The sequence below is a fragment of the Mauremys reevesii genome, unplaced genomic scaffold, assembly GCF_016161935.1.
Source record: "Mauremys reevesii isolate NIE-2019 unplaced genomic scaffold, ASM1616193v1 Contig13, whole genome shotgun sequence".
NCBI classification, from domain to species: Eukaryota; Metazoa; Chordata; order Testudines; family Geoemydidae; genus Mauremys; species Mauremys reevesii.
In genome coordinates, this window is record NW_024100749.1 from 1,001,771 (window position 1) to 1,026,038 (window position 24,268).

The 24,268-nt window shown below is 52.2% G+C and overlaps 2 protein-coding genes across 2 annotated transcripts; both read left to right on the forward strand.

Annotated features, from left to right (window-relative positions):
• Window positions 1-8,005: 8,005 nt before the first annotated feature.
• Window positions 8,006-12,467, forward strand: LOC120392953 (zinc finger protein RFP-like). The gene is made up of 3 exons (XM_039517604.1): window positions 8,006-8,442; window positions 11,040-11,135; window positions 12,336-12,467. The coding sequence occupies exons 1-3, from the start codon at window positions 8,026-8,028 to the stop codon at window positions 12,465-12,467; spliced, it is 645 nt and encodes a 214-aa protein (XP_039373538.1). The 5' UTR covers window positions 8,006-8,025.
• A 2-nt stretch (window positions 12,468-12,469) lies between these two features.
• On the forward strand, window positions 12,470-17,391 carry LOC120392954 (thaicobrin-like). Its single transcript, XM_039517606.1, has 5 exons — window positions 12,470-12,475; window positions 13,265-13,274; window positions 13,916-13,954; window positions 15,256-15,315; window positions 16,656-17,391. The coding sequence occupies exons 1-5, from the start codon at window positions 12,470-12,472 to the stop codon at window positions 17,171-17,173; spliced, it is 633 nt and encodes a 210-aa protein (XP_039373540.1). The 3' UTR covers window positions 17,174-17,391.
• Window positions 17,392-24,268: the final 6,877 nt, after the last annotated feature.

Below are 24,268 nucleotides of genomic sequence, written 5' to 3' on the forward strand. Positions count from 1 at the left end.
ATCATCATATCTGACAGGTGTGTCTGGACGGAGGCCTGAGGCTGGGTACTTTGAGGGAACTGCGTGGTTTGGACTTCTGAGTAACCTGTATGGTAATATAGAAGTTGTTTTGGCTGGCTTGGTAAATCTAAGTATTGGAATAACCATCAGCTTCTGGGGTTTGTGTGCCCCGTTTGGTTTGCAGTTCACCTTGATTGAGTGACCTCAGCTGGCTCCTACGGGCAGCACCGTCAAAGGGGGCAAGTGGGTCAATTTGCCCCGGGCTCCGCAGGGGCCCCCAAGAGAACGGCTGAGGCTCCCGCCCCAGCCCGACCGCGCCTCCGCCCCTCTCCTGGAGCCTCAGCGCATCTAGGAGCGTCCCTGAACTGCTGCAGCGTGGCTCCGGCGGGGCCCCTGAGCTTCTCCCCGTGCAGAGCCGCGTGGTAAGGGGGCGGGGCTGCGAGCTCCAGCGGGGCCTGAGCTCCCTCCGCTCAGCCTGGAGCTCGCAGCCCCGCCCCCTTACCACGCAGGGAGGAGCTCAGGAGCCCTGCCAGAGCCACGCTGCAGCTGTTCAGGGACGGTCCTGGATGCGATGCACTGAGGCACTGGGTGAGGGGGGAGCCGAGGGTAAGAGGCCAGGGCCAGGGGGGTTGGATAAGGGGCAGGGAGTCCCAGGGACAGTCAGGGGACAGGGAGGCGGCAGAGGTTGGGGGGGGGCATCAGGGGACAGGGAATGGGGCGGGGTTGGTTTGTGGGCATTCCGGGGGTCTGTCAGGACTTAGTGGGGGGGTGGATAGGGGTCAAGGCAGTCAGGGGACAGGGTGGGGGGGTCTCTGAGGGACGGTGAGGGGACAAAGAGCAGGATGGGTTGGGGATTCTGAGTGGAGCGGGCAATTGGGGGGCAGGAAGTGGGTGGGGGTCAGATAGGGGGGCAGGGCCAGGCTGTTTGGGAGGCACAGCCTTCCCTACCCTCAAGCTCATTCAGCAGTTTGAGGGTAGAAACTTGCAGGAGAGCCAAGCTGTTAGCTTTTCCACTAGGGCTTCCATCCCTTTCACTTCTCAAATGCCAAGTTATAGTCTATATTTAATTTCAGTGCCATAGGGAGATTCATGTCAGGGGAGGGTAGTAGCTTCATTTAAAATTAGCCACTGGGGGAGGGATCACATGAGAAGAGCAATATCCTTCCCAACCCTACCAAGGGAGACCCCCCCTCCCCTGCATTCCCTGAGGCTTCAGAGGGGTTAATTCAGTAGTTCTCAAACTTTGTCCCGCTGACCCTTTCACATAGCAAATGTCTGAGTGCGACCCCGCCCTTATGAATTGAAAACACTTTTTTATATATTTAACACTATTATAAATGCTGGAGGCAAAGCGGGGTTTGAGGTGGAGGCTGACAGCTCACGACCCCCAGTAATAACCTCGTGACCCCCTGAGGAGTCCTGACCCCCAGTTTGAGAACCCCTGGGTTAATTTAATTTTAGCACCCTGTGTCCATTCACATGCATGTGCTATTTTGAGCATTTCAGTTTTCACAACATAGGCTCATCCCAGATTCTGGAATAAGCTCAAATGCTCAGTTCGTGGAGTATGTACGTCAGCTATACTAAAGACAAACCCACAGTAACCATCTCCAGTTTGTAAAGGACCCCATAGATCCAGTCTCTAGGAAACAGATAAATGCATCGACGTTAAGTCCATTAATGGCTATTAGACAGGATGGGTAAGGAATAGTGTCTCTAGCCTCTGTTTGTCAGAGGATGGAGATGGATGGCAGGAGAGAGATCACTTGATCATTACCTGTTAGGTTCACTCCCTCTGGGGCACTTGGCATTGGCCATTGTTGGTAGACAGGATACTGGGCTGGATGGATGGACCTTTGGTTTGACCCAGTATGGCTGTTCCTATGTTCTAACCTAAATGAACCCAAAGTTATGGAGACAGATATGAGTCAAGGAAGCCAGCAGAGTATCAGAAACCTGGAAAAATCTCTGACTGGATGGGCTCAGGCGTTTGGTCACAAGCTGAGGTGGTTCAAAAGTTTTGGATTTTTTTTAAGCAGAATTTTTGTTATTGTTTCTTTAAACAATCAAACACAGCAAGCAGCAAATATTTGACCATACACATCTGAACCCCCAAACCATGTTCAGGTTTTGGCAGACTAATTTCAGCTTTTCAATCAAAAATTGTTGTGGTTTTTTTTAAAGGAAAGCAGACATTATCCGTGATTTTTTTTCTGCTTTTTAAAAGCCCCTAGTTTTCAATCCAAGAAAAGGTTTGACGGAAAATATTTGTCCAACCCTTTTAATGATCTTTAGTGCCTTTTAGCACTAGCTCATGCTGAGAACCAGTGATACCTTGTAAAGAAGTTTTCTCAAAACTGGGTTTGTGCTGAGATACAGAAGGTTTATTTTTCCCAGGGCCGCCCGTGGGGGGGAGCACGTGGGGCAATTTGTTCTGACTGCAGGGGCCCCCACGAGAATATAGTATTGCAATTTTTTTTATGGAAGGGGCCCCTGAAATTGCTTTGCCCCAGGCCCCCTGAATCCTCTGGGCAGCCCTGCACTATAAGCCCTGGAAGCTCCTCCCCCTCCCTCCCTGCAGCAGCAGGGAGGGGGAAAGAACCCCTGGGGCTGCAGGAGGAGCAGACATGAGGGCTGAGCAGGGGGTAGAATTAACAGCCAGGCTGGGGACAGGCAGCTGTGGAGGTGGCAGGGACACAGAATTAATCAAATAATTAGACTCCACAGCAGCCAGGGGCATTTTGTACAGATCTGTGGGTTAGGTCTCATTGGGGCAACAAGCGGCAAAGGGATTAGGGTGATCCGATGTCCTGATTTTATAGGGACAGTCCCAATTTTTGGGTCTTTTTCTTATATGGGCTCCTCTTAACCCCTCCCCTCAAAAACAGACTCCAACGAGAAACTGCACTGGAATTAATTTTCAAACTGGACAACATCAAATTAGGCCCGAATAAAGACTGGGGGTGGATGGGTCACGACAAAAAGTAATTTTCCCAGTCTTGATACTCGCACCTTCTTGTCACCTGTTGGAAATGGGCAACGTCCACCTTGATTGCATTGGCCTCGTTAGCACTACAAAAGAAATTTTCCCTCCCTTGATACTCACCCTTTCTTGTCAACTGTTGAGAATAGGCCACTTCCACCTTAATTGAATTGGCCTTGTTAGCACTGACCTCCCCACACTTGGTAAGGCAACTCCCATCTTTTCATGTGCTGTATTATATATACTGTTTACTGTATTTTTAACTCCATGTATCTGATGAAGTGGGTTTTAGCCCACGAAAGCTTCTGCCCAAATCAATTTGAAAGGGCTTGGCTACACTTGCAGATGTAGAGTGCTGTGAGTTAAACCAGCCTTTGGAGAGCATAGTAGGGAAAGCGTCGTAGTCTGTCCACACTGCCAGCTGCCAGCACACTGTCATGGCCACATTTGCAGACTTGCAGCGGCATTGGGAGCGGTGCATTATGGGCAGCTATCCCAGCGTTCAGGTGCTTTTCAAATGCTGGGGGTGGGGTGGAGTGTGACAGGGAGTGTGTTGTGTGTATGTGGGGGGGAGAGAGAGTGGGTTTTTGGGGTGCTGAGTGTATCAGCACGCTGTCTTGTAAGTTCAGACCCCCCTTCTTCCCCCCCCCCGCCTCTCTCTCACTCACTCCAAGCAAACAACATTCCTCAGTAATGGTTGCTTTGTCACGGAGCAGATAAGCAGCCGTCTGTCAGAAACAGAGCTTTGAAAGGTCTTTTCCGCATTCCTACAACCGAGTTCAAAACAATGAGAAGAGTGGCCACTTGACTTAAGGGGATTATGGGACGTTTCCGGAGGCCGATTAGAGCACAGTAATGCAACACCTCATTCACACTGATGCTGGGGCGTCTCAGCCAGGACGCATCAGACGGCATTCCTCTCGCCGAGGTGAAATACCAGGAGCACTCTAGCCATGGAGTCAGAGCACTCTACGTACCTTGTCAGCATGGACGGGGAGTGAGTTAGAGCGCACTGGGCAGCTTTAGTGTGCTCTAACTTGCAAGTGTAGCCAAGACCTTAGTCTCTAAGGGTACGTCTACAGTACGAAATTATATTGAATGTATAGAATTAGAATTCTCTAAACAGATTGTGTGTGTCCCCACTAAACATGCTAAGTTGGTGGATGCGTTCACAGTACCGAAGCTGGCATCGACTCTCAGAGCAGGGAAACAGAAGCAGTAGCCACCAGGCTAAGAACAGGTATGACGGCTGCTCTCTTGGCCAGCGCACCCAGCACTGAACCAGGGACCCCTAGAGCTCTCTGTTTGTCCCACATCCTGTCCAGTGCAGGACCCCAAGTGTGAGCTCCCCGCACAGCCACTGCCCTCGGCCAGTTCTCTGTGGACCACTTAGTCCCTGAGTCTTCTGAGACTGACAAAAAGGGAGAAAATCAGTGCAGGCCTTGCTGAGTGTGGTTGTGTTACAGGGTCACCTGCCGAAATAGGGCCCAAGCTGAGATCCCAGCACATTCCGCAGGCCCCTGAGCTGCCATCAGATGGACTTTCAGCCTCTGTCCCTGTGGTGGTGGGGGAGGAATTGGGTTACTGCCCTGGGGGAGATGCTGGAGGAGGAAGGAGATTTAGCTGCTCACAGACAATTTTAACAGTTCTAAAGCTTCAGCTTTTTGAATCTCAGTGTCCAGTGTCATAAAATAGTTCTGGTCTGACCGAAATATTCTCTGATCCCCCCATAATTTCCAACAGCTGTGAAAATTTAAATTGGTAACAATTGGAATGAAATGCTGAAATCCAGATTTTTGTGCAACTGTGAAAGTTTACAATAAATATAAAATTTGGTTAAAATGAACATTATCTGTCAAAATTATATAGTATAAAAAAAAAAAAAGAATTCCACCGAATCTGACTATCGCGCCTTAGACACACAGACCCTGCTCCTGCAGGTTCATCCTCACAGGGAGAGCTGACGTCCATGTGAAGCCCCAGTGACCCTCTCCACCAGTACAGATGGCTGATTGCCAGACCACAGCCCTAGTGGTAAATTTTTCACCACAACCTCCAGGGCTGTAATTTTACAGGTAGGCCCCTTCCAATTGAACAAAGTGTTGAGATGAGTTCCTGTCTGCATCCTGTAAAACTTGCCCATACCGGTATTGCCCTGGCCTCTTCTTTTGTCATTCAGTGTTGAACGCATTCTAAACCAATATGCATTTCCTCACCTTTTGGGGGCGAAGCCAGACTTTAAGGCACCTGCTCCCCTACTTGGTGTAAACTTTGCTTGTGCCAATCAGAAACAAACACAAACAGGTTTTGGGCCCCGTCCCTTATGATGCTTCTATGATGTCATAGTTGGTACTTTATAGGCCTGCCTGCCATGTGCAGGCAGGGAGAGGAGAAAAAAAAACGAATCCTGTGTATCCTGTGTACACCCGTAACCGAGCCTGATCACCTCGAAGCCTCTCTCTCAGCTCACGTGTTTCAAACAGAGTTTCTATGTTTGCCGGTCGTTATGCGTTGGTTTGTATTTGTAAGTATCGGTTATTACTAAATGCTGCATCTTTGTTTATAAATATTGTTAGTAGATATTTTAGTCATTGTGTGTTTTAAGTTTCATTAACTTTATTAGCTAATCATATGCTGCTCCCTTACCCCTTGTAATTATCCCCAATAAAACTTTAAATTGATTAATTTTAGTTGTGTCTGTGTGTCTGTAGTTTGCATCGTGACCCATACTCTCCTTGCATCCCTTACCAATATAAGCCTGGTCTACACTAGGCGTTTAAATCAGTTTTAGGAGCGTAAAACCGATTTAAAGCCAAAACCGTCCACACTAGGAGGCACCTTATATCGATTTTAATGGCTCTTTAAACCGGTTTCTGTACTCCTCCCTAACGAGAGGAGTAACGCTAGTATCGGTATTAACATATCGGATTAGGGTTAGTGTGGACGCTGATCGACGGTATTGGCCTCCGGGAGCTATCCCACAGTGCACCAGTGACCGCTTTGGACCGCAATCTGAACTCGGATGCAGTGGTCAGGTAAACAGGAAAAGCCCCGCGAACTTTTGAATATTTCCTGTTTGCCCAGCGTGGAGCTCCGATCAGCACGGGTGGCGATGCAGTCCAAATCAAAATAAAAGAGCTCCCGCATGGACCATGCGGATGTGATCGCTGTAAGGGCAGGCAAATCCGTTCTATCAGCGCCCGTTACAGAAGATGAAATTCAGAATCCTTTTTTAAAAATCTCCAGACAGACGCCATAGCAGGGACTCAGCGCACTGCAGCGTGACAAGCGTAACGGAAAGCCAAAGAATCAAATGGATGCTCATGGACTGGAGGACTGAAGCTATCCCACAGTTCCTGCAGCCTCCGAAAAGTATTTGCATTCTTGGCTGAGCTCCAAATGCTTCTAGGGTCAAACACAGTGTCCGCGGGTCAGGGCATAGCTTGGCAATCTACTCACCCACCCCCCACCCACCCCCAGAAGCGAAAGGTAAAACAATCCTCTGACTCTTTTACATGTCACCCTATCTTTACTGAATGCTGCAGATAGACGCGATAGTGCAGCACTCAACACCAACATCCTTGCCCCCCCCCCCCGCCATGGGCGGCAGCTGGTACCAAAAGATGGAAAACCAACCACCACAACCGCCTCAGCTGATGGTACAAAAGGACTGGTAACCGTCCTTGTCATCAGCCTATTGGCCCTAATTTTTTCTGGTGGATGGATGGTGCAATATGGCTGGTAACCATCCTCATCATAGCAACAGGGGGCTGAGCTCCATCAGCCCCCACCCTTCATGTGTAAAGAAAAGATTCAGTTGCCCTGGACTAGCAGTGGGATGCTGGGCTTCTCTCCTACACACTGCTTAATGTCCTGTCTGGACTATCATAGCAGCTGGAGGCTGCCTTCCACTCATTTCTCACTAACAAGTCAGTGTGTCTTATTCCTGCATTCTTTATTAATTCATCACACAAGTGGGGGGACAATGCTACAGTAGCCAAGAAAGGCTGGGGGAAGAACGGAATCAACAGGTGGGGTTGTTACAGGAGCACCCCCTGTGAATAGCATACAGATCATAATTTCTGCAGGCTCTGACACAGAGCAGCTGTGCTCTCTGGTTCTATGATACGGTGGTTCTCTAGTACACTTGCCTATATTAGGCAGCACTGATTCTATTTTTAGATACCAAAAAGGAGGGATTGACTCAGGGAGTCATTCCCAATTTTTGCTTTTGCGCCCCTGGCTGATCGGCCAGGGGCACTAGCAGCAAATGGTACAAAAGGACTGGTAGCCATGATCATCCTCAGTTCCAATTTATGGAAGGGTTTGGATGGTGCAATATGGCTAGTAACCATCTCTGCTGTCATGCAAAAGCAAAAGCATGCTTCTGTGTAGCGCTGCTGAGTCGCCTCTGTGAGCGGCATCTAGTACACATACGGTGAGAGTCACAAACGGCAAAACAAGCTCCATGATTACCATGCTATGGCATCTGCCAGGGCAATCCAGGGGAAAAAGGCACGAAATGCTTGTCTGCCGTTGCTTTCCCAGACGAAGGAGTGACTGACGACATTTACCCAGAACCACCCGCGACAATGATTTTTGCCCCATCAGGCACTGGGATCTCAACCCGGAAGTTCCAAGGGGCGGGGGAGGCTGCAGGAACTATGGGATAGCTAGGGAATAGCTACCCACAGTGCAACGCTCCAGAAATCGACGCTAGCCACGGACCATGGACGCACACCACCGATTTAATGTGCTTAGTATGGCCGCGCTCCACCCGATTTTATAAATTCTGTTTTACAAAACCGGTTTATGCAAATTTGGAATAATCCCGTAGTGTAGACGTACCCTTAGTCTATTGCCACGTGCAGCCTGGTAAATAACAGGCCTGCATTTTCTTTCGCCCCTGCATGTACCTGGCAATTTACACAAAGAACAGGAGTCAGTTCCAGGAAGGGAAACACCTCCTTGCTGCTGCAGGCGGGGCATAGTGTGAACTCACGAAATTGAAACTTACCCTGTTACACTGCCCAAAGGGAGCCATGGCTGCAGAGAACCCCGTGGAAAGTCTCCAGGAGGAAGCGACATGTCCCGTCTGTCTGGAGTATTTCACAGAACCTGTCACTCTGGAGTGCGGGCACAATTTCTGCCTAGCCTGCATCAGCCAGTACTGGGAGGGATCCGATACAGACATCTCCTGCCCTCAGTGCAGACAAACTGTGCAACAGAGAAACCTCAGGCCCAACAGGCAGATGGCAAACATGGTAGAAATCGCCAAGCAACTGAGTTTACAGGCAGCAAAGGGAAGAGGAGGGGACAGGGTGTGTGGGGAACACCAGGAGTCGCTGAAACTGTTCTGTGAAGAGGATCAAACCCCCATCTGTCTGATCTGCAGAGAGTCCCGGGCTCACCGCGCTCACATGGTGGTTCCCATACAGGAAGCCACCCAGGAGTACAAGGTACAGAGTTGCTGTCCAGTCTTATGGGTAATCTCTTTCGCATCACAAGTTTCCTGAGACTGGTGTATCTGTGTCATTCAGCTGTGTGTAGCCTTCATTGCATGAAAGAGGCTGTACAAATTAATGATACTCCAGCCTGGCAAGAAAGGCAACAGAACGATTTAAAAATTATCTGATGTGGGAAAGTTTTCTCTGAGCAGCTGAATCCTTTTCAAACCCAGCTCCCACCAGTGAACTAAGGGAACTCTCTGCAGACAGGAAGTTATTAAATGCCCAGTGAGGTTTGATTCACAAGAGCTGCAGGCCAGTCTATGTGGGAGCGCTGCCTTTAGACTGGAGGAGGGGGAGTTACAAGCTGTGGCTGTTATTACTGATTGTGTCACAGTGTTTATTATTGTTATTTGTATCCCAGCAGCCCCTACAGCCCCCAGATGAGATCTGACCTTGATTGTGGGGGGCCCTGCACAAAACCCAGTGAGGGGCAATCCCTGCCCTGATCCAGTTACAATCTAACTCGGGGTGGGCAAACTACGGCTCCTGGGCCGCATCTGGCGTACGGGACCATCCTGCCCAGACCCTGAGCTCCCAGCTGCGGAGGCTAGCCCCTCCCCGCCCCGTTGTCCCCCCTAGCCCCCGGAGCCACACAGCTGCGCAGGCAGTGCTCTGGGCGGCGAGGCAGCGCAGTCCTGCAGGTCTGTGCGGTAGTGTGTCTGGCTCCGAGCGGGCTGCAAGGCTGCCAGACGTGCTGCTCTGAGTGGCGTGGTAAGGGGGTAAGGGGGTTGGATAAGGGGCAGAGGATCCTGGGGGGCAGTCAGGGGACTGGGAACAGGGGGCAATTGGATGGGGCGTGGGAGTCCTGAGGGGCCTGTCAGAAGGCAGGGGTGTGGGTAGGGGCGGGGTAGTCAGGAGACAGGGAGCAGGAGGGTTGGATGCGGGGTCCCCGGGAGGGTGGTTAGGGATGGGGTCCCGGGAGGAGGCACTCAGGGACAAGGAGTGTGGGGGGGTTGGATGGGTCGGGGATTCTGAGGGGGGCAGTCAGGTTGCAAGAAGTGGGAGGGAGCAAATAGGGACTGGGGCCAGGCTGTTTGGGGAGGCACAGCCTTCCCTACCCAGCCCTCCATAGTTTTGCAATCCCTATGTGGCCCATGGGCCAAAAATTTTGCCCACCCCTGATCTAACTGGACAAGAGAGACAAAAGGTGGGAGGAGAAACTGAGGCACAAAGAGGGAAAGTGATTTGTCCAAGGTCACTCAGTAGGTCAGTGGCAAAGCTGGGTATAAACCCCCACTTATCCAAGGCCAAGCCCACTCCCCTAACCACTAGCCTATGCTGCCCCCCTCAGCACCACTGAGCAGTGATGAAGTGCAAACAGTAGGAAGAAAAGACTCCCAGGCTCAGCACGGAGACAAGGATTCCCACTGGGATTCTGAACTCCTGTATTGCTCCATGAGGGGTTAATCTCCGATGCTGCCGGCCTGCACTAGAGGAGATCACTGGGCTAAACACTGTGTGGACTCCCGGCACCTTGAGCCCGCACACAAAAGGGCTCCAGACAGCTCAGGTCCATGCAAAGTACCACTGGGATTTCACTGGATTGTAGCAAAACTAACCCCAGACTGGAGCTGACCGGTGCCAGTCTGACCTCTTCTAGTATGTACATGGACAAGGACGAGCCAAAATCCTTCTATTAGTCCCACCAGGCAGATTTTGTAATATCCCAGAATGCACTGCTTCCGGGATCTTTACCAGGGAATGGGACGGTGGGGACCGGCCCAGAGGGCATTGCCACTGAAAACGTTTAGAGCAGCACTGGGGCAAACCCCAACCGTTCTTTATACAAATCTGCCTGTCTAATTAGGGTGGCCACTGAGGCATCCCCAGAACACAGAACATCCCCACGCCTGCCTGCATGGGCCCTCCCCTGCCTTCTTCAGCTTGCCTCCACCTGCATCATTCTGCATGGAAGTGCCACCCCCCACCCCTACCCCCGCCCTCACTAGTATCCTCAGTCTTCTCCTCTTTCTTTTTCACTGGACAAACCCACGTCCAGTGCTGGGTCCCTACCAGACAGGGATAGTGCTCCACAACACTGGAACTGCGCAGCTTCCAACCAGACGAATGGCCTCCCGACATCTCATGGGGTTTGCCGTGGTGCTTAGACCAACTCTTTCCAACCAGTGCAGTCCCCAGGGCTTCAGGGCTGAAATCCCAGCCCTTATTGAAACCCTGCTGGCTTCTGGGATTTGTATCACTTTCTTTGTTAAACCTTCTTAAAAAATAGGGCTGTTGATTCACCCCCATGTGACTCCAGTGCCCTGTTATGTGCTGCACCACTAATCAATTCACAAATAGCAATAAAGCTTGGTTATAATTGAGATCTCTCTCTAATTACTGAAAAGACTGAACCTGATTTGGTAATAAGTCAGAATATGACGCATTCCCAGTCTGCATTGATAAGGTTTCATCTCCTTGGTGACCCTGATGTCACAAAGCGATTAGGACCAACAGTCATCTTGGTTTTGGATGGAAAAACTAAAAGCTCCACACCCCTCTCAACCATTCAAATAAAAGCTCCCAAATCTTTTCTGTTTCTTCAGGAAAGAATCCAGGCCCAATTGAAGACTCTGAGGGATGAGAGAGAAAAGCTGCTGGGATTGAAAGTGACTGGAGAGGGGAAAAGCCAGAAGTATCTGGTAGGTGCCTGTTGTTATGAACCAGCAGGGAGTGCAGGGGTGAAAGTAACTTACAGGACTTACGGGTACTGCCGGAGTCCTGAGGGGGCGTGGTCTCATCCGGAAGAGGAGGGGCCTCTCAAGATTTAAAGGCCCTGGGGAACCAGCTATGGCTGGGAGACCCAAGGCCTTCAAATCAACCAGGGACTCCCAGCTGCAGAGGTGGCTGGGAGCCCCCCAGGGCTCAGGGGCAAATTAAAGGGCCCGGGGCTCTGGCCACCAGGGGGTAATCCGAGCTTTGCGGGGCTGGGGCAGGGATTTAAAGGGCCCAGAGCTCCTGCCACTGAGGGAAGCCCAAAGCCCTTTAAATCCTGACCCCAGCCCGGCCGCCAGAGCCGTGGCTGGGATTTAAAGGGCTCTGGGCTGCCCACAGCTGTGAGGAGCTTTGAACCCTTTAAATCCCCGACCCAGCCCGGCCACCAGAGCCCAGCCCCAGCCCGACCACCAGAGCAGCGGCGGGGAGCCATGAGCCCTTTAAATCTAAGCCATGGGCAGCCCAGAGCCCTTTCAGTCGCCGCTGTGGAAGCCGGTGTGGTCCAGCACAGCGTACTGGCTCTTCCCGGTACGCCGTACCAGACCAGACCGGCTTACTTTCACCTCTGAGGGACTGGCAGTGAGAGGTCTATTTGGAGGCAGACTCCTGTGTGGCCTTGGTGAAAGTGGTTTTGTGTGTGTTTCACCATGATCACGGATTGCTGGGTAGGAGTCATGTGTAGACAAGCCCTAAGCTTCCATTTCAGCTGGTCAGTTAATGTCTAGCTCTTGTGACTTGCCCAGAAATCCCCCCCAAGTGAACTGAATGTCTCTGTGAAGTGCTGTCCACTGTGTTTGGTCATTTCGTGCATTAACATGTTTGTTTCTTTTGTCTCCCCTAGTGTCTCTGTCAGTGTAGTGCTGAGTCCTGCCTCCTGCTGCTCTGAGTCTGAATTCCCAGAGACCATGAATGACATAATATGCTAACATGACACACATGCAAACCTTCCTTTCAGAGAGATAGGGGCTGAAGTGGAAGCTGTGAGAGAATCCTCTCCCTAGGGTAAAGTCAAATGTCAGAAATCAGGATTTTCAACTAAGTTCTCCCTCCTGCACACTCAGCTCTCCGTGAAAGGACCTCAGGCTTCATCCATGTCCCTGACCAGCCCTTTCCCTATTTTCGTACAGAAACAAACACAAACCGAGAGGCAGAAGATTGTGTCTGAATTTCAGCAACTGCGGCAGTTCCTGAAGGAACAAGAGCGACTCTCTGGCCCAGCTGGGGAAGCTGGACGAAGAGATTGCGAGGATCCAGAGTGAAAATGTCAGTAAACTCTCCGAGCAGATTTCCCACCTGAGTGAGCTGATCAGTGAGCTGGAGGAGAAGTGTCAAAAACCACCAAGTGAATTCCTGCAGGTGAGACAAGGAGAAACAGAGATGCTGACTCCGTGGGTGCTTAAGGGCTAGAGGACCCACGGAAAAAATTAGTGGCTGCTTAGCACCCATCATCAGCCAGCTCCCCCCCTGACCCCAACGCCTCCTGCCTGCCAATCAACTCCTCCCCCTCCCTCCCAGCGCTTCCCACCAGCCTCAATCAGCTGTTCCATGGTGTGCAGGAGGCACTGGGAGGAAGAGGGAGGAGCAGGGATGGGGTGCGCACAAGGGAGGGGTCAGAAAGAGGCTGGGTAGGGGTGGAGCGGGGGTGGGAAGAGGAAGGGTGGGGGTGTGGCATTGGGGAAGGTGTGGAGTGGGGGCAGGGCCTGGGGTTCAGCACCCCCAGGGACAATTAGAAGCCAACACCTGTGATTAGAAACATCCCAGATCCCCACACAGGGAAGGGAGGGCTCCTGAATCATAAGCACTGGAGCCAGCGGTCTGAGATCTCAGTGTAACTCGGCATGTGCATTGCTGACGTCTGAGTGAGTATTGTTCTTTGCAGAGTTACAGACACAGAGATCTTAGAGATGGAAAAGCCCCATTAGCTCAGGGAATCCATGGCTCTGGGGCCAGGGCAGGGCCTCTCTTCCCCATATTTGCAAAATCCCTTCCCTGGGATCCCCTGTGTGAATCAAATGGAACTGACAGTCTTTTCTCTCTCTCTCTCCCTTCCCTCTAGGATGTCAGAAGTACCTTGAGCAGGTATGTGGCTCCCTCTCACTCCCCGTCACACTTCACAATGCTGGGAAAGAGCTTGACGGTGATGTTAGCACTACATCTCCCCAGGGCTGTACAGCAAAATGTGTGGGGAAGGTCACATTCTGGATACAAATCTCTCTGATCAACTTCATCCTGAGGTTCTCGCCCTCGTATAGAAGACTCTGGGATTCTCCATTCAGTGGAAAGGACTGACCTCAAGTATTTCCCAGAGATGTCACCTCCCTGGGGGACTGGGCACTTCAGGATAGTGGAGATGGAATATGGGCCTGTCACTGCTGGGGCCCTGGTTACCATTCAGCCCAGGCCAGCAGTGGTCAAGAGTCTTTCCAACCTGAAGACTGTTTGGAGACCTGTGTGGAATGAGCTGGGGAGGGGGGAGTTGGTGCCTCAGTCTAATTCCTAAGGGACAGATTTCTGCAGCAGGGAGAAGCAGAGGAATTCTAACTCCAAGCCCATTAGAGCAGTGACTCACCAGTAAGCACTTATAATGAGTCACTAAATGAACTATAATCATGTGAAATTGTTTCTCTCCAGGTGTGAGACGGGGAAGTTCCAGCAGCCAGAGGAGATTTCTCCTGAACTGGAGGAGCGAGTCAGTGATTTCTCCCAGAAAACCATTGCGCTACGGAGGCTCTGAGGAAGTTCAAAGGTACCTAGAAGGGATCTAGGAGGGGAAACTGGGATAAGTGTCTGAGACTGAGAATGGCGCTGGTCAATTGGTTCATAGTTAGATTATGCTTCTATTTAATTGTTGAGAATGCCACACACTTAGGGTCCAAGGCACTCAGACTGCTTAATTCAACCCCTTATTTGTTCCAAAAGCATGGCTTGTTATTACAATTACTATGAAAATAAGAAGTGACAGAAATACTGCCCACTTACCTTCTCCTGGTGCATAGGCAGGTCATGATGCATTTCTCCTATGATGCTCCTTACAATGTCTGACGATTATACACATCCAGATTATATATTTATTAGTTCTTTTCCAATCACCTTTGTGTGTTATGCATTGTATCTTCTAACTGGAAGGACTTTTGCTGTCCAAGCTATTTTCAAGTTATTCTCGTTTCTGATTCATTCATTACCAGTCATTACACTCTGATGTGCATGGATCACTTTGACCCTTTTCTCCACGTGGGATTTTTTGGACTTTGCTAACTGCTCCTTGGCAGTACATTTTGAGTGTCTGGTGTCTTTAAGCACATTGTGTGGTCGAAACATCTCTTTGTCCCATATAGCAACTTATGAACACATCACTTAATAACAAGGCCACTTAAAGCAACATTTCCGTTATGTCAAATACGATGATTTCTGAAAATCTTATTTCATCATATAAAAGAAAAGGTTCTACCAATCCCAAAGGATCGGACACGTTACATCCCAGGTTAACGAATGTTTCAGATTTTACCCAAATACACGCTACAGCCATTTCTTATCAACTAAACTAAACTTTATTAAAAAACAAAAAAAGAAAGTATGGTTAAAAAATCAATATACATACAGACATGAGTTTGATTCATCAAGGTTCAGATTCGTAGCGGAGATGGTGAGCTTTCTAGTTATAAAGAATTCTTTCAGAAATAGTTGATAGTCCAATGTCCAATATCACCTTCAGGGTGTACCAGCATAACTGCGACCTCAGTCTTGCAACTCAAACTTCCCCTGATGAAGCCTAAGAAGATCTGGGATGACAGAATCAGGACCCAAGGATCTTTTCTACAATTTCATGTCTTTTGACAAGTTGGGAGTTCAAAAGGATGTTGGGTCCATTGCTGGGAGATGCCTGAATGAGAGAGGAAAGAGGTTTCAGACCTTTTCACATTAAATACCTTAGTGTGTCTCTGTCTGTTTCTGTGTCATGATGAAAACACAGTTCTAGGAGATCAGAGTGGGGATGCTGTTATAAATATGAAGCCTGAAATCTCACCTGTTTTATCCTTACCCCTCCAGACACTCTGCCGTCTGCACTGGAGAGAAAAAGAGGGGAACCACTCGGAGCGCACAGACAGGGTGAGATTGCAGGAGCTTCTTGGCACTGGCTCCTCTCATTGGCCCCACCCCTGCTCCTCTTCCCCCGAGGCTCTGGCCCCTGGCCAGGCCAGAAACCAGAGCCGGGCTCCTACCCAGGGAGCCCGAACGGCACTGGGGAGCCTTGCACCCTCCACCTGCCCTGGGTGGAGCACCCCAGGGAGCAGGGACATGGGACGGGGGCTGCTCTCAGGCCCCCCAGAGACCCACCCAGGAAAGTGAAGGGTCAAGGGTTCTCCCCAGCCGGCAACGCTCCCAGCCTGGCCAGGGGTCAGGGCTTGGTGGGAAGAGGAGTAATGGAGCAGGGCCTCAGAGTGAGTAGGGCCACCGGTGGTGGGACCTCGTGCCCCACCCCCAACTTCTACCAAGGGTCTGGAACTGCTGGGGAGATCCCAAGCTGTCATCACACAAACACTCCTGACACCAACCTTAGTGCTGAGTTCATGCCCACACTGATGAACAGAAACACTCGCTGAGCAGCACCTGAACAGAGCTCTCTGCCCTGAGGGCTGACACATCCCTCTGGTTTACCCTAGTGGAGAGGTCTCCCCATCGCTGTTCTCCAACATCCTGCCTTTCCTGTGGGCAGGGCTGGGATCTCCCATTGGAGCTGCTCACTGCTTCCTGGATTGGGGAGATGCTCTCCCTGTGATGCTGCCAGCTCCTCCCTTCTCTCTGGGCTGGGGATGGGGCTCCCCCACCCAATGCCACCTCCTACTCTGTGGTGTTAACCAGCTATTCCCCAATGCTGCACCTTCGTCTCTGTTCCCCGGCCTGGGAGTGGAGGCTTCATTAGGGGAGGGAGTTTCCCTCTGGGTTTAAAGCTGGTACCGGCTTCTTCTGTTCCCTCCTCAATAAAAGCTTCTGACGCCTTCCTGGCTGTGTCTGTGCCCCTGGGAATGGAGCAGCCCCAGCAGGGGGAGCCGGGAGCTGAAGCTTCTGGAAGCAAATGAGAAACACACTAGGCCCTGGTCTATGCTAAGGCGTGGGGGGGGGGGGGGTTGAGCTAAGATGCTGCCCTTCCCCCATCGACTCCGCTTCCGCCTCTCACAGCAGGGGAGAACCGGAGTTGACGGGGAGAGAGCTCGGGGATCGATTCATCACGTCTAGACTAGACTCTATAAATTGATCCCCAATAGATCGATCACTACCCTGAGGAGCTGCAGTGACGTCCCTGCTCAGTCTCTGGTGCCCAGGGCAGAGGCAGCTCCATGGGATCCAGGCCTGTCCCAGCCAGGACGGGGCTGCTGGGGAGTGTGAGAAATGGTCCCAGCTTCCCCCAGGGCCGAGCTCTGCCCCTAACGCTCTGATTCTCTCTCCAGTGAATGTGACTCTGGATCCAGACACGGCTCATCCCATCCTCGTCCTGTCTGAGGATCGGAAAAGTGTGAGACGGGGAAACGCATGGCAGCGACTGCCCAACAACCCTGAGAGATTTGACACTGCGCCCTGTGTGCTGGGCTGTGAGGGATTCACCTCGGGGAGACATTGCTGGGAGGTGGAGGTGGGGGATGGGAGATGCTGGGCTGTGGGGGTGGCCAGAGCGTCTGTGGGGAAGAAGGGACAGATCAGCCGTAGCCCTGAGGGGGGGATCTGGAGTGTGGAGCGGCACTGGCAGGGTCACTTCCAGGCTCTCACCTCCCCAGTGACCCCCCTGCCCCTGAGCCTGGTCCTCAGCAGGATCCGGGTTTGTCTGGACTGTGACCGGGGGCAGGTGACATTTATCGATGCTGGTGACGAGGCCCCGATCTTCATTTTCCCGCTGGGCTCCCTCCCCGGGGAGAGAATCCGACCCTGGCTCTGCGTGGGGGTGGGATCCCGGATCACACTGTGTCCCTGAGACATGGGGGGAAACAGCCCTCTGGGAATGGAAAAATGGTTTTCTCTAGCCAAGTAATCCTAGCCCCTATTGCCTGGAGGATGCCTGTCTACCCAACCTCTGGCCTCTTAGCTCTATGACCCCTGGAATCTCCTCCCCCCCTCCCTCTCTGCAGCACCAGGTATGGGAGGAGAAAAGGGGCCATAGGAGCAGATGTGGGGGCTGCGGGGTCACAACTAGTGGAGGGGCTGGAGGTAGAAGTGATGTGGGGTTGTGGGGCAGTATTAATGTGGAGGCACCCATATGTGGAGTGGCAGGGACACAGAATTAGTTAATTGGGATTTGGCATTTTGGGAAGAAGCTGAAAGCTCCGCATCAGCCAGGAGCCTGGGAGAAGGAGACCCAGGGACTGGGGAATGTGCATTCATCCCAATATCCAGTAGAAATGAGTGACTAGCGTAGACACCGCCTATGTTGATAAAAGAAGTTTTACCATCAATGCAGTAAATCCACCTCCAGGAGAGGCAGTAGTTAAGGCAACAAAGAATTCTTCCCTTGACTTATCTGCGTCTACAGCAGGGGTTAGATTGACCTAACTATATCACACAGGGTGTGAAAGTTTTCACAGCTCTAAGTGATGTAGCTAGGCTGACCTAAGTTTTAGGTGTAGACCAGGTCTCAGGAAGAATACTCAGGAAGAATACTCCTACTACAGCAGAACTACAGCTATGTCACTGAAGTGCCATTGTGTAGATGCATCCGGAAGTGTTTTTTCCATCGCTCTAGTTTATCCCCCTTTCTGAGAGCCTGTAGCAAGGTCACCGTCAGAATTCCATTGTCTGCACCGGGGGTTAGGTCGATCTAACTGTGGCACTCAGAGCACAAAATGTTTCCCAGCCCTGAATAACATCCCCAAGTTGATCTAAGGGTACGTCTACACTACAGGACTATTCCGAATTTGCATAAACCGGTTTTGTAAAACAGATTGTATTAAATCGAGTGTGCGCGTCCACACTAAACACATTAAATTGGTGGTGTGCGTCCACAGTACGAGGCTAGCATCGATTTCTGGAGCGTTGCACTGTGGGTAGCTATTCCGTAGCTATCCCATAGTTCCCGCAGCCTCCCCCGCCCCTTGGAATTTCTGGGTTGAGCTCCCAGTGCCTGATGGGGCAAAAATCATTGTCGTGGGTGGTTCTGGGTAAATGTCGTCAGTCACTCCTTCCTCTGGGAAAGCAACGGCAGACAAGCATTTCGCGCCTTTTTTCCCTGGATTGCCCTGGCAGATGCCATAGCATGGCAATCATGGAGCCTGTTTTGCCTTTTGTGACTGTCACCGTAGGTGTACTAGATGCCGCTCAGAGAGGCGATTCAGCAGCGCTACACAGCAGCATGCTTTTGCATGACAGCAGAGATGGTTACCAGTCATACTGCACCATCTACCAATCCATAAATTGGTAAAAAGATGATCATGGTTACCAGTCCTTTTGCACTGTACCATTGTCTGCTGTCATAAGTACCCCTGGCTGCTCTTAGCCAGGGCACAAAAGCCAAAATTGGGAGTGACTCCCTGAGTCAATCTCTCCTTTTTGGTATCTAAAAATAGAATCAGTCTTGCCTAGATTATGTGAAAAGTGTACTAGAGATCCAGTATATCATAGAACCAGAGAGCACAGCTGCTCTGTGTCAGATCCCACAGAAATTATGAGCTGTATGCTATTCACAGGGGGTGCTCCTGCAACAACCCCACCTGTTGATTCCATTCTCCCCCAGCCTTCCTGGGCTACTGTTGCAGTGTCCCCCCACTTGTGTAATGAAGTAATAAAGAATGCAGGCACAGTGACTTGTTAGTGAGAAATGAGTGGAAGGCAGGCTCCAGCTGCTATGATAGTCCAGACAGGACATTAAGCTGTGTGGAGAAGAGGAGCCCTGCATCCCACTGCTAGTTCAGGGACAATTGAATCTTTTCTTTACACATGAAGGGCGGGGGCTGATGGAGCTCAGCCCCCTGTTGCTATGATGAAGACAGTTATCAACCATACTGCACCATCTACCAGGAAAAATTAGGAGCAGGCACCCTTGATTGACCTAACGGATGCTAGTCTGCATGGTTACCAGCCCTTTTGCACTGCACCATAAGGCTGATGATGACAGTGGATATCAGCCATATTGCACCATCAGCCACCCATGGTGGCGGGGGGAGGCGAGGATGTTGGTATTGACTGCTGCAGCATCGCGTCTATCTGCAGCATTCAGTAAAGATAGGGTGACATGTAAAAGAGTCACGAGAGGATTGTTTTCCCTTTCACTTCTGGGGCTGGGTGGGGGGGGTACGTAAATTGCCGAGCTATGCCCTGACCCACCGCGGACACTGTGTTTGACCCTAGAAGCATTTGGAGCTCTGCCAAGAATGCAAATGATTTTCGGAGACTGTAGGAACTGTGGGATAGCTTGAGTCCTCCAGTCCATGAGCGTCCATTTGATTCTTTGGCTTTCCGTTACGCTTGTCACGCAGCAGTGCGCTGAGTCCCTGCTATGGCGTCTGTCTGGAGATTTTTAAAAAAGGATTCTGAATTTCATCTTCTGTAACGGAGCTCTGATAGAACAGATCTGCCTGCCCTTACAGCGATCACATCCGCATGGTCCATGCTGGAGGTCTTTCTTTATTTCAATTTTTAACTGCATCGCCACACGTGCTGATCGGAGCGCCATGCTGGGCAAACAGGAAATATTCAAAAGTTCGCGGGGCTATTCCTGTCTATCTGGCCACTGCATCCGAGTTCAGATTGCTGTCCAGAGCGGTCAGTGGTGCACTGTGGGATACCACCCGGAGGTCAATACCGTCGATCTGCGGCCACACTAACCCTAATCCGATATGGTAATTCCGATACTAGCGCTACTCCTCTCGTTAGGGAGGAGTACAGAAATCGATTTAAAGAGCCCTTTATATCGATATAAAGGGCCTCTCAGTGTGGACGGGTGTGGCGTTAAATCGGTTTTACGCTCCTAAAACCGGTTTGAACGCTTAGTGTAGACCAGGCCAAAATGTTAAGTGTAAAGCAGGCTTAAGAGGGATTTCCCTGGAGCTAGCTGAAAACACAGGGGCTGAGGGATTGCCTGGCAGATTGGTGTGCATGAGGCAGAAAGCCAAGAGAACCAGTCTTGAATGTGATTCCCAGCAGGAAACTCAGTGACAGAGCTTGCTTCAGGCACAGGGTTCCCCAGTGTCACGGAGTCCCTGGGCGATACTCTGGAACTGCTCCCCACAATGCCAGTCAGGACTTTGGGGAGCCTCCTCTTGGAGCAGACTGTTTTCAGGCAAGAAGCTCACACGTCTTCACCTCCTGGGTCTCTCCTTGGAGCATTCAGCATCCTCTGCCCCTCTGTGCGCTTCCCACAGCGAGCCAGCAGGGTCCTGGGGAAACCACTGAGTCCTGCACCCCCACTTCGCAGTCAGACGTGACTCTCAGCCAGCCAGTAAAACAGAGGTTTATTAGATGACAGGAACACGGTCGAAAACAGAGCTTGTAGGTACAGCTTAACGGACCCCTCGGCCGGGTCCATTCTGGGGGCAGTGAGCCAGACCCCACGTCTGCACTTCACTCCTCATCCCCAGCCAGCTCCAGACTACCAAACCCTCCAGCCCTCCGTCTCTGCTCAGTTCCTTTCCCGGGCCAGGAGGTCACATGATCTCTTTGTCTCCAACACCTTCAGTTGGCACCTTTTCAGCGAAGGGGCCTAGGCCATCAGTTGCTAGCAGACAGAGTGCCAGGCATTTAGGTGCACTGGCCCTTTGCTCTGTAGCAATCACACACCCTTATTCCACCACCTAGATACTTAAGAACTGCATAGGGGACACTGAGGCACCAACACAGTATTCAGAGAAAACATTAAGAATATTCCCAGTTCACCACATCTCTCACCCCTTCAAGACCGAACTGAGCGAGGTCACTTCAGCCAATGACCTGGGGAAGTTCGAACCCACCAACGTTCCCATGGATGCCCCAGCATCTCTCCCATTCCTTGGTGTGAGTTACACCAGGCTCTTCCAGTCTCACGCCCTCTCTTAGGTCGAGTGTGCTTGATGGCACTCGCAGGCCGCATGTAGGAAGGTTTATGCGACCCGTACCGTTTTGCCACCCCGATACCCCTTGGGTTCAAACTGGGATGGGGGTCTTCTCCCAGCACTCTGGTCTGTGATTCGGGCTCCCTTGGTTAAGAGCCCCCATCTTGGCCTTGGCCAGCTCTGGGCTTGGGCAGCCAGTCCCCACCTTGTGACCCAGATACAACACCTCTGCCATCCCCACCTTACACTTTCCAGCTTTCATCGTCAGTCCCACCTCCTTCAGGCCGCCCAGCACCCTCTTCACCTGGGTCACCTGTTCCTCCCTGGTCTGGCTAAAGATGTACATGTTATCAGTGTACGCCAGGGCCATGTTCTCCATCCCCCTTAGCTTGTCTAGAATCTCCCCAGGTCTAGGCATGGGGTAGGCATTGGACACTGTGATGGCTTTAAGCTTCTGATGGTCCCCACTAAACCAGATCATCCTGTCTCCCTTGGGGACCAGCCCCACAGGTGAGGCCCATGGGCTGTTGAACGGCTGGATCACATCTAAAGCCAGCATGTCCTTGACCTCTCTCTCCAGGTTCTGGGCTGCTTTCCCAGTGACTCTGAACGGGGAACACCTGATGGGAGATTGGCTCCCACCTCAGGGAAGAGATCCACCAGAGGGTCTTCCCCCTTCTCCTCCCAATCCTCCCCTTTCAGGTCCAGGAGTCCCCTTGCTTTCCTCCCATACAGCAGCTCCACAGGGAAGAATCTTGTGGATTCCTGGGGCACCACCAGCTGCCTCCCGATTCCCCACAGTTCTACTTCCCCTTGGGGAGCCCATTCCTGGTACAGGAATCCCTTCTCCCGCAGGACTCTATCCCTGCAGCCTTCCCCAAGGGGGTTTGCAGCGCTGTGGCCAGCAAGTTCCCTCAGCTTCTCCAAGGAAGGATCCTTCCGCAGCTCGGTCTGGAGTTCAGCTGCTGGGGGACGGAGTGGGACCTGCTCCCTCTCGCTGGCTGGGCCTGGGGTCACAGCCCCCCTGAGCCCTGTCCCTGGTAGCTCCCTCCCTGCTGTGTAATCACTTCGCAGCAGCACATCTGGACCAGGCAAACCTGGTTGGCAACCGACCTGCCCTGCCTGGGTGTCCCCCCACTCAGCTGGGGTCTCAACTCCCACCGTGCTCAGCACTGCCCTTGCTGTCCCAGTGGGGGCAGGCAGCGAGCTCCTTGCTTTGGTCACAGCATCAGAGCCAGCATGAGCCCACTCTCCGGTGTGCAGAGGGGCGGGGAGCATCTCTCCCTCCCACTCAGCCCCAGGGGGCTGGTTACAGGCAGGCAGGTATCCTGAGCCCAGCAGCCCCTCCCCCGCTGCCAGCCAGGTCATTTGCATTTTCACTGACCATTTCCATCTTAGCCAATTGGTTCCCTGGATTTGAATTCAAATCCTCGGCCGTTACAGGAGCAGGGCCTGGATCCTGTCCCAAAGAGACACAGTCACCCCCAACAGGATCTCACAGCCAAAATTCTGGAGAACCCCAACTACCAGCCAGCCTGACCCCTCCTTTGTCTGCAGAGGGATCCAGACCATAGGCAGGGCGAGGGGCTTCACCCCGGGGACCTTCACCCAGGCCCCACAGCCCCTCAGCATCTGCGGCTGCATCACCACAGTTCTCTCTCTCCCAGGGTCTCACCACCCAGGCGTGTCTCCCCACTGACCCCTGGGAAGTTCCCTATGCCTCTCCACTCCACCATTGCCAGTCCATGCTGCTGCTGCTTCTCCTGCAACTTTTCCTCGGGCCCTTGCTCTCTCTTACGGTTCTCTCGGGCTCTGCTCCAATTCCATCCGTCTCCGATCCCCTGATGGGGAACCCGATCGTGAAGACCCTCATCTGGTTGGAGACCAGACTCTCGGGGATGCCTGGCTGCTGCTCCAGCTGCTCCCAGATCCTCCTGTAGCCCAATCTGGGTCAGGAATCTGCTCCTCAGAGCGGTCCTCCTCCTCCAACTGCACAATTAACTGTGCTTTAGTGAACTTCCCACTTTGTGCACAGGATCACAATGTCCTTCTTAAGGCGATGGTGATAGGCCATCACTTCACTGTTCTCAAGTTGCTCTGGACTTACAGGCCTGTGTGCTCTTGGCTCCCCCGTGGTTTCCAGGAAGAACCCCTGGTGTGCCAACCCTTCTCGTGGTCACCAGGGTTGAGCTGGTCACCGTGGTTTGCCAGGGTTGAGCTGCAGACTCCTCCGCCCCGGGACTGCTCCTGCAATCCCCAGGGGAACCCTGCTACTGCAAAAATCCTTCTCTCTCCCAGGGTCGAGCAGCAAGCTCCTCCACCCCGAGACTGCTCGCTGCAGTCCTCAGGGGGACCCTGTTACTCCAACAGTCCTTCTCACTAGTCACACACTCCCAGAGGTTAATGGCCCCCTGAAACCATCCCTCTCTGAGCCTTCAGCATGCCTGGTCCTCATCATCCTTCCTTTGTTTTACTGCTCCCCAGTCACTTACTGCAAGAAGCGCCATTCACGGGGTGCAGTACATCCCTCCTCTGCCACCACATGCTCTGGAACTGCTCCCCACAAATCCAGTCAGGACTTTGGGGAGCCTTCTCTCCCTTGGAGCAGACTGTTTTCAGGGCAAGAGGGTCACACGTCTTCACCTCCTGGGTCTCTCCTTGGAGCATTCAGCATCCTCTGCCCCTCCGTGCGCTTCCCACAGCGAGCCCGCCCCAGCGGGGTCCTGGGGAAGCCACAGGGTCCTGCACCCCCACTTCGCAGTCAGACGTGACTCTCAGCCAGCCAGTAAAAACAGAGGTTTATTCGATGACAGGAACACGGTCTAACACAGCGAACGGGACCCCTCGGCTGGGACCATTCTGGGGGGCAGTGAGCCAGACCGTCCACGTCTGCACTTAACTCCTCATCCCCAGCCGGCTCCAGACTGCCAAACCCCTCCAGCCCCTCCTCTCTGCTCAGTGTCTTTCCCGGGCCAGGATGTCACATGATCTCTTTGTCTCCAACACCTTCAGTTGGCACCTTTGCAGAGGAGGGGCTCAGGCCATCAGTT

What these genes read in the sequence shown, in the direction of transcription:
- LOC120392954 (XM_039517606.1), top strand. An exon ending in GGCTCTGAGGAAGTTCAAAG is followed by an intron (nt 13,955 to 15,255) that starts GTACCTAGAAGG and finishes TTACCCCTCCAG; the next exon opens with ACACTCTGCCGTCTGCACTG. An exon ending in ACTCGGAGCGCACAGACAGG is followed by an intron (nt 15,316 to 16,655) that starts GTGAGATTGCAG and finishes TTCTCTCTCCAG; the next exon opens with TGAATGTGACTCTGGATCCA.
- LOC120392953 (XM_039517604.1), top strand. Translation starts at nt 8,026, where the DNA reads ATGGCTGCAGAGAACCCCGTGGAAAGTCTCCAGGAGGAAGCGACATGT. An exon ending in AAGCCACCCAGGAGTACAAG is followed by an intron (nt 8,443 to 11,039) that starts GTACAGAGTTGC and finishes CTGTTTCTTCAG; the next exon opens with GAAAGAATCCAGGCCCAATT. An exon ending in GGAAAAGCCAGAAGTATCTG is followed by an intron (nt 11,136 to 12,335) that starts GTAGGTGCCTGT and finishes ATTTTCGTACAG; the next exon opens with AAACAAACACAAACCGAGAG.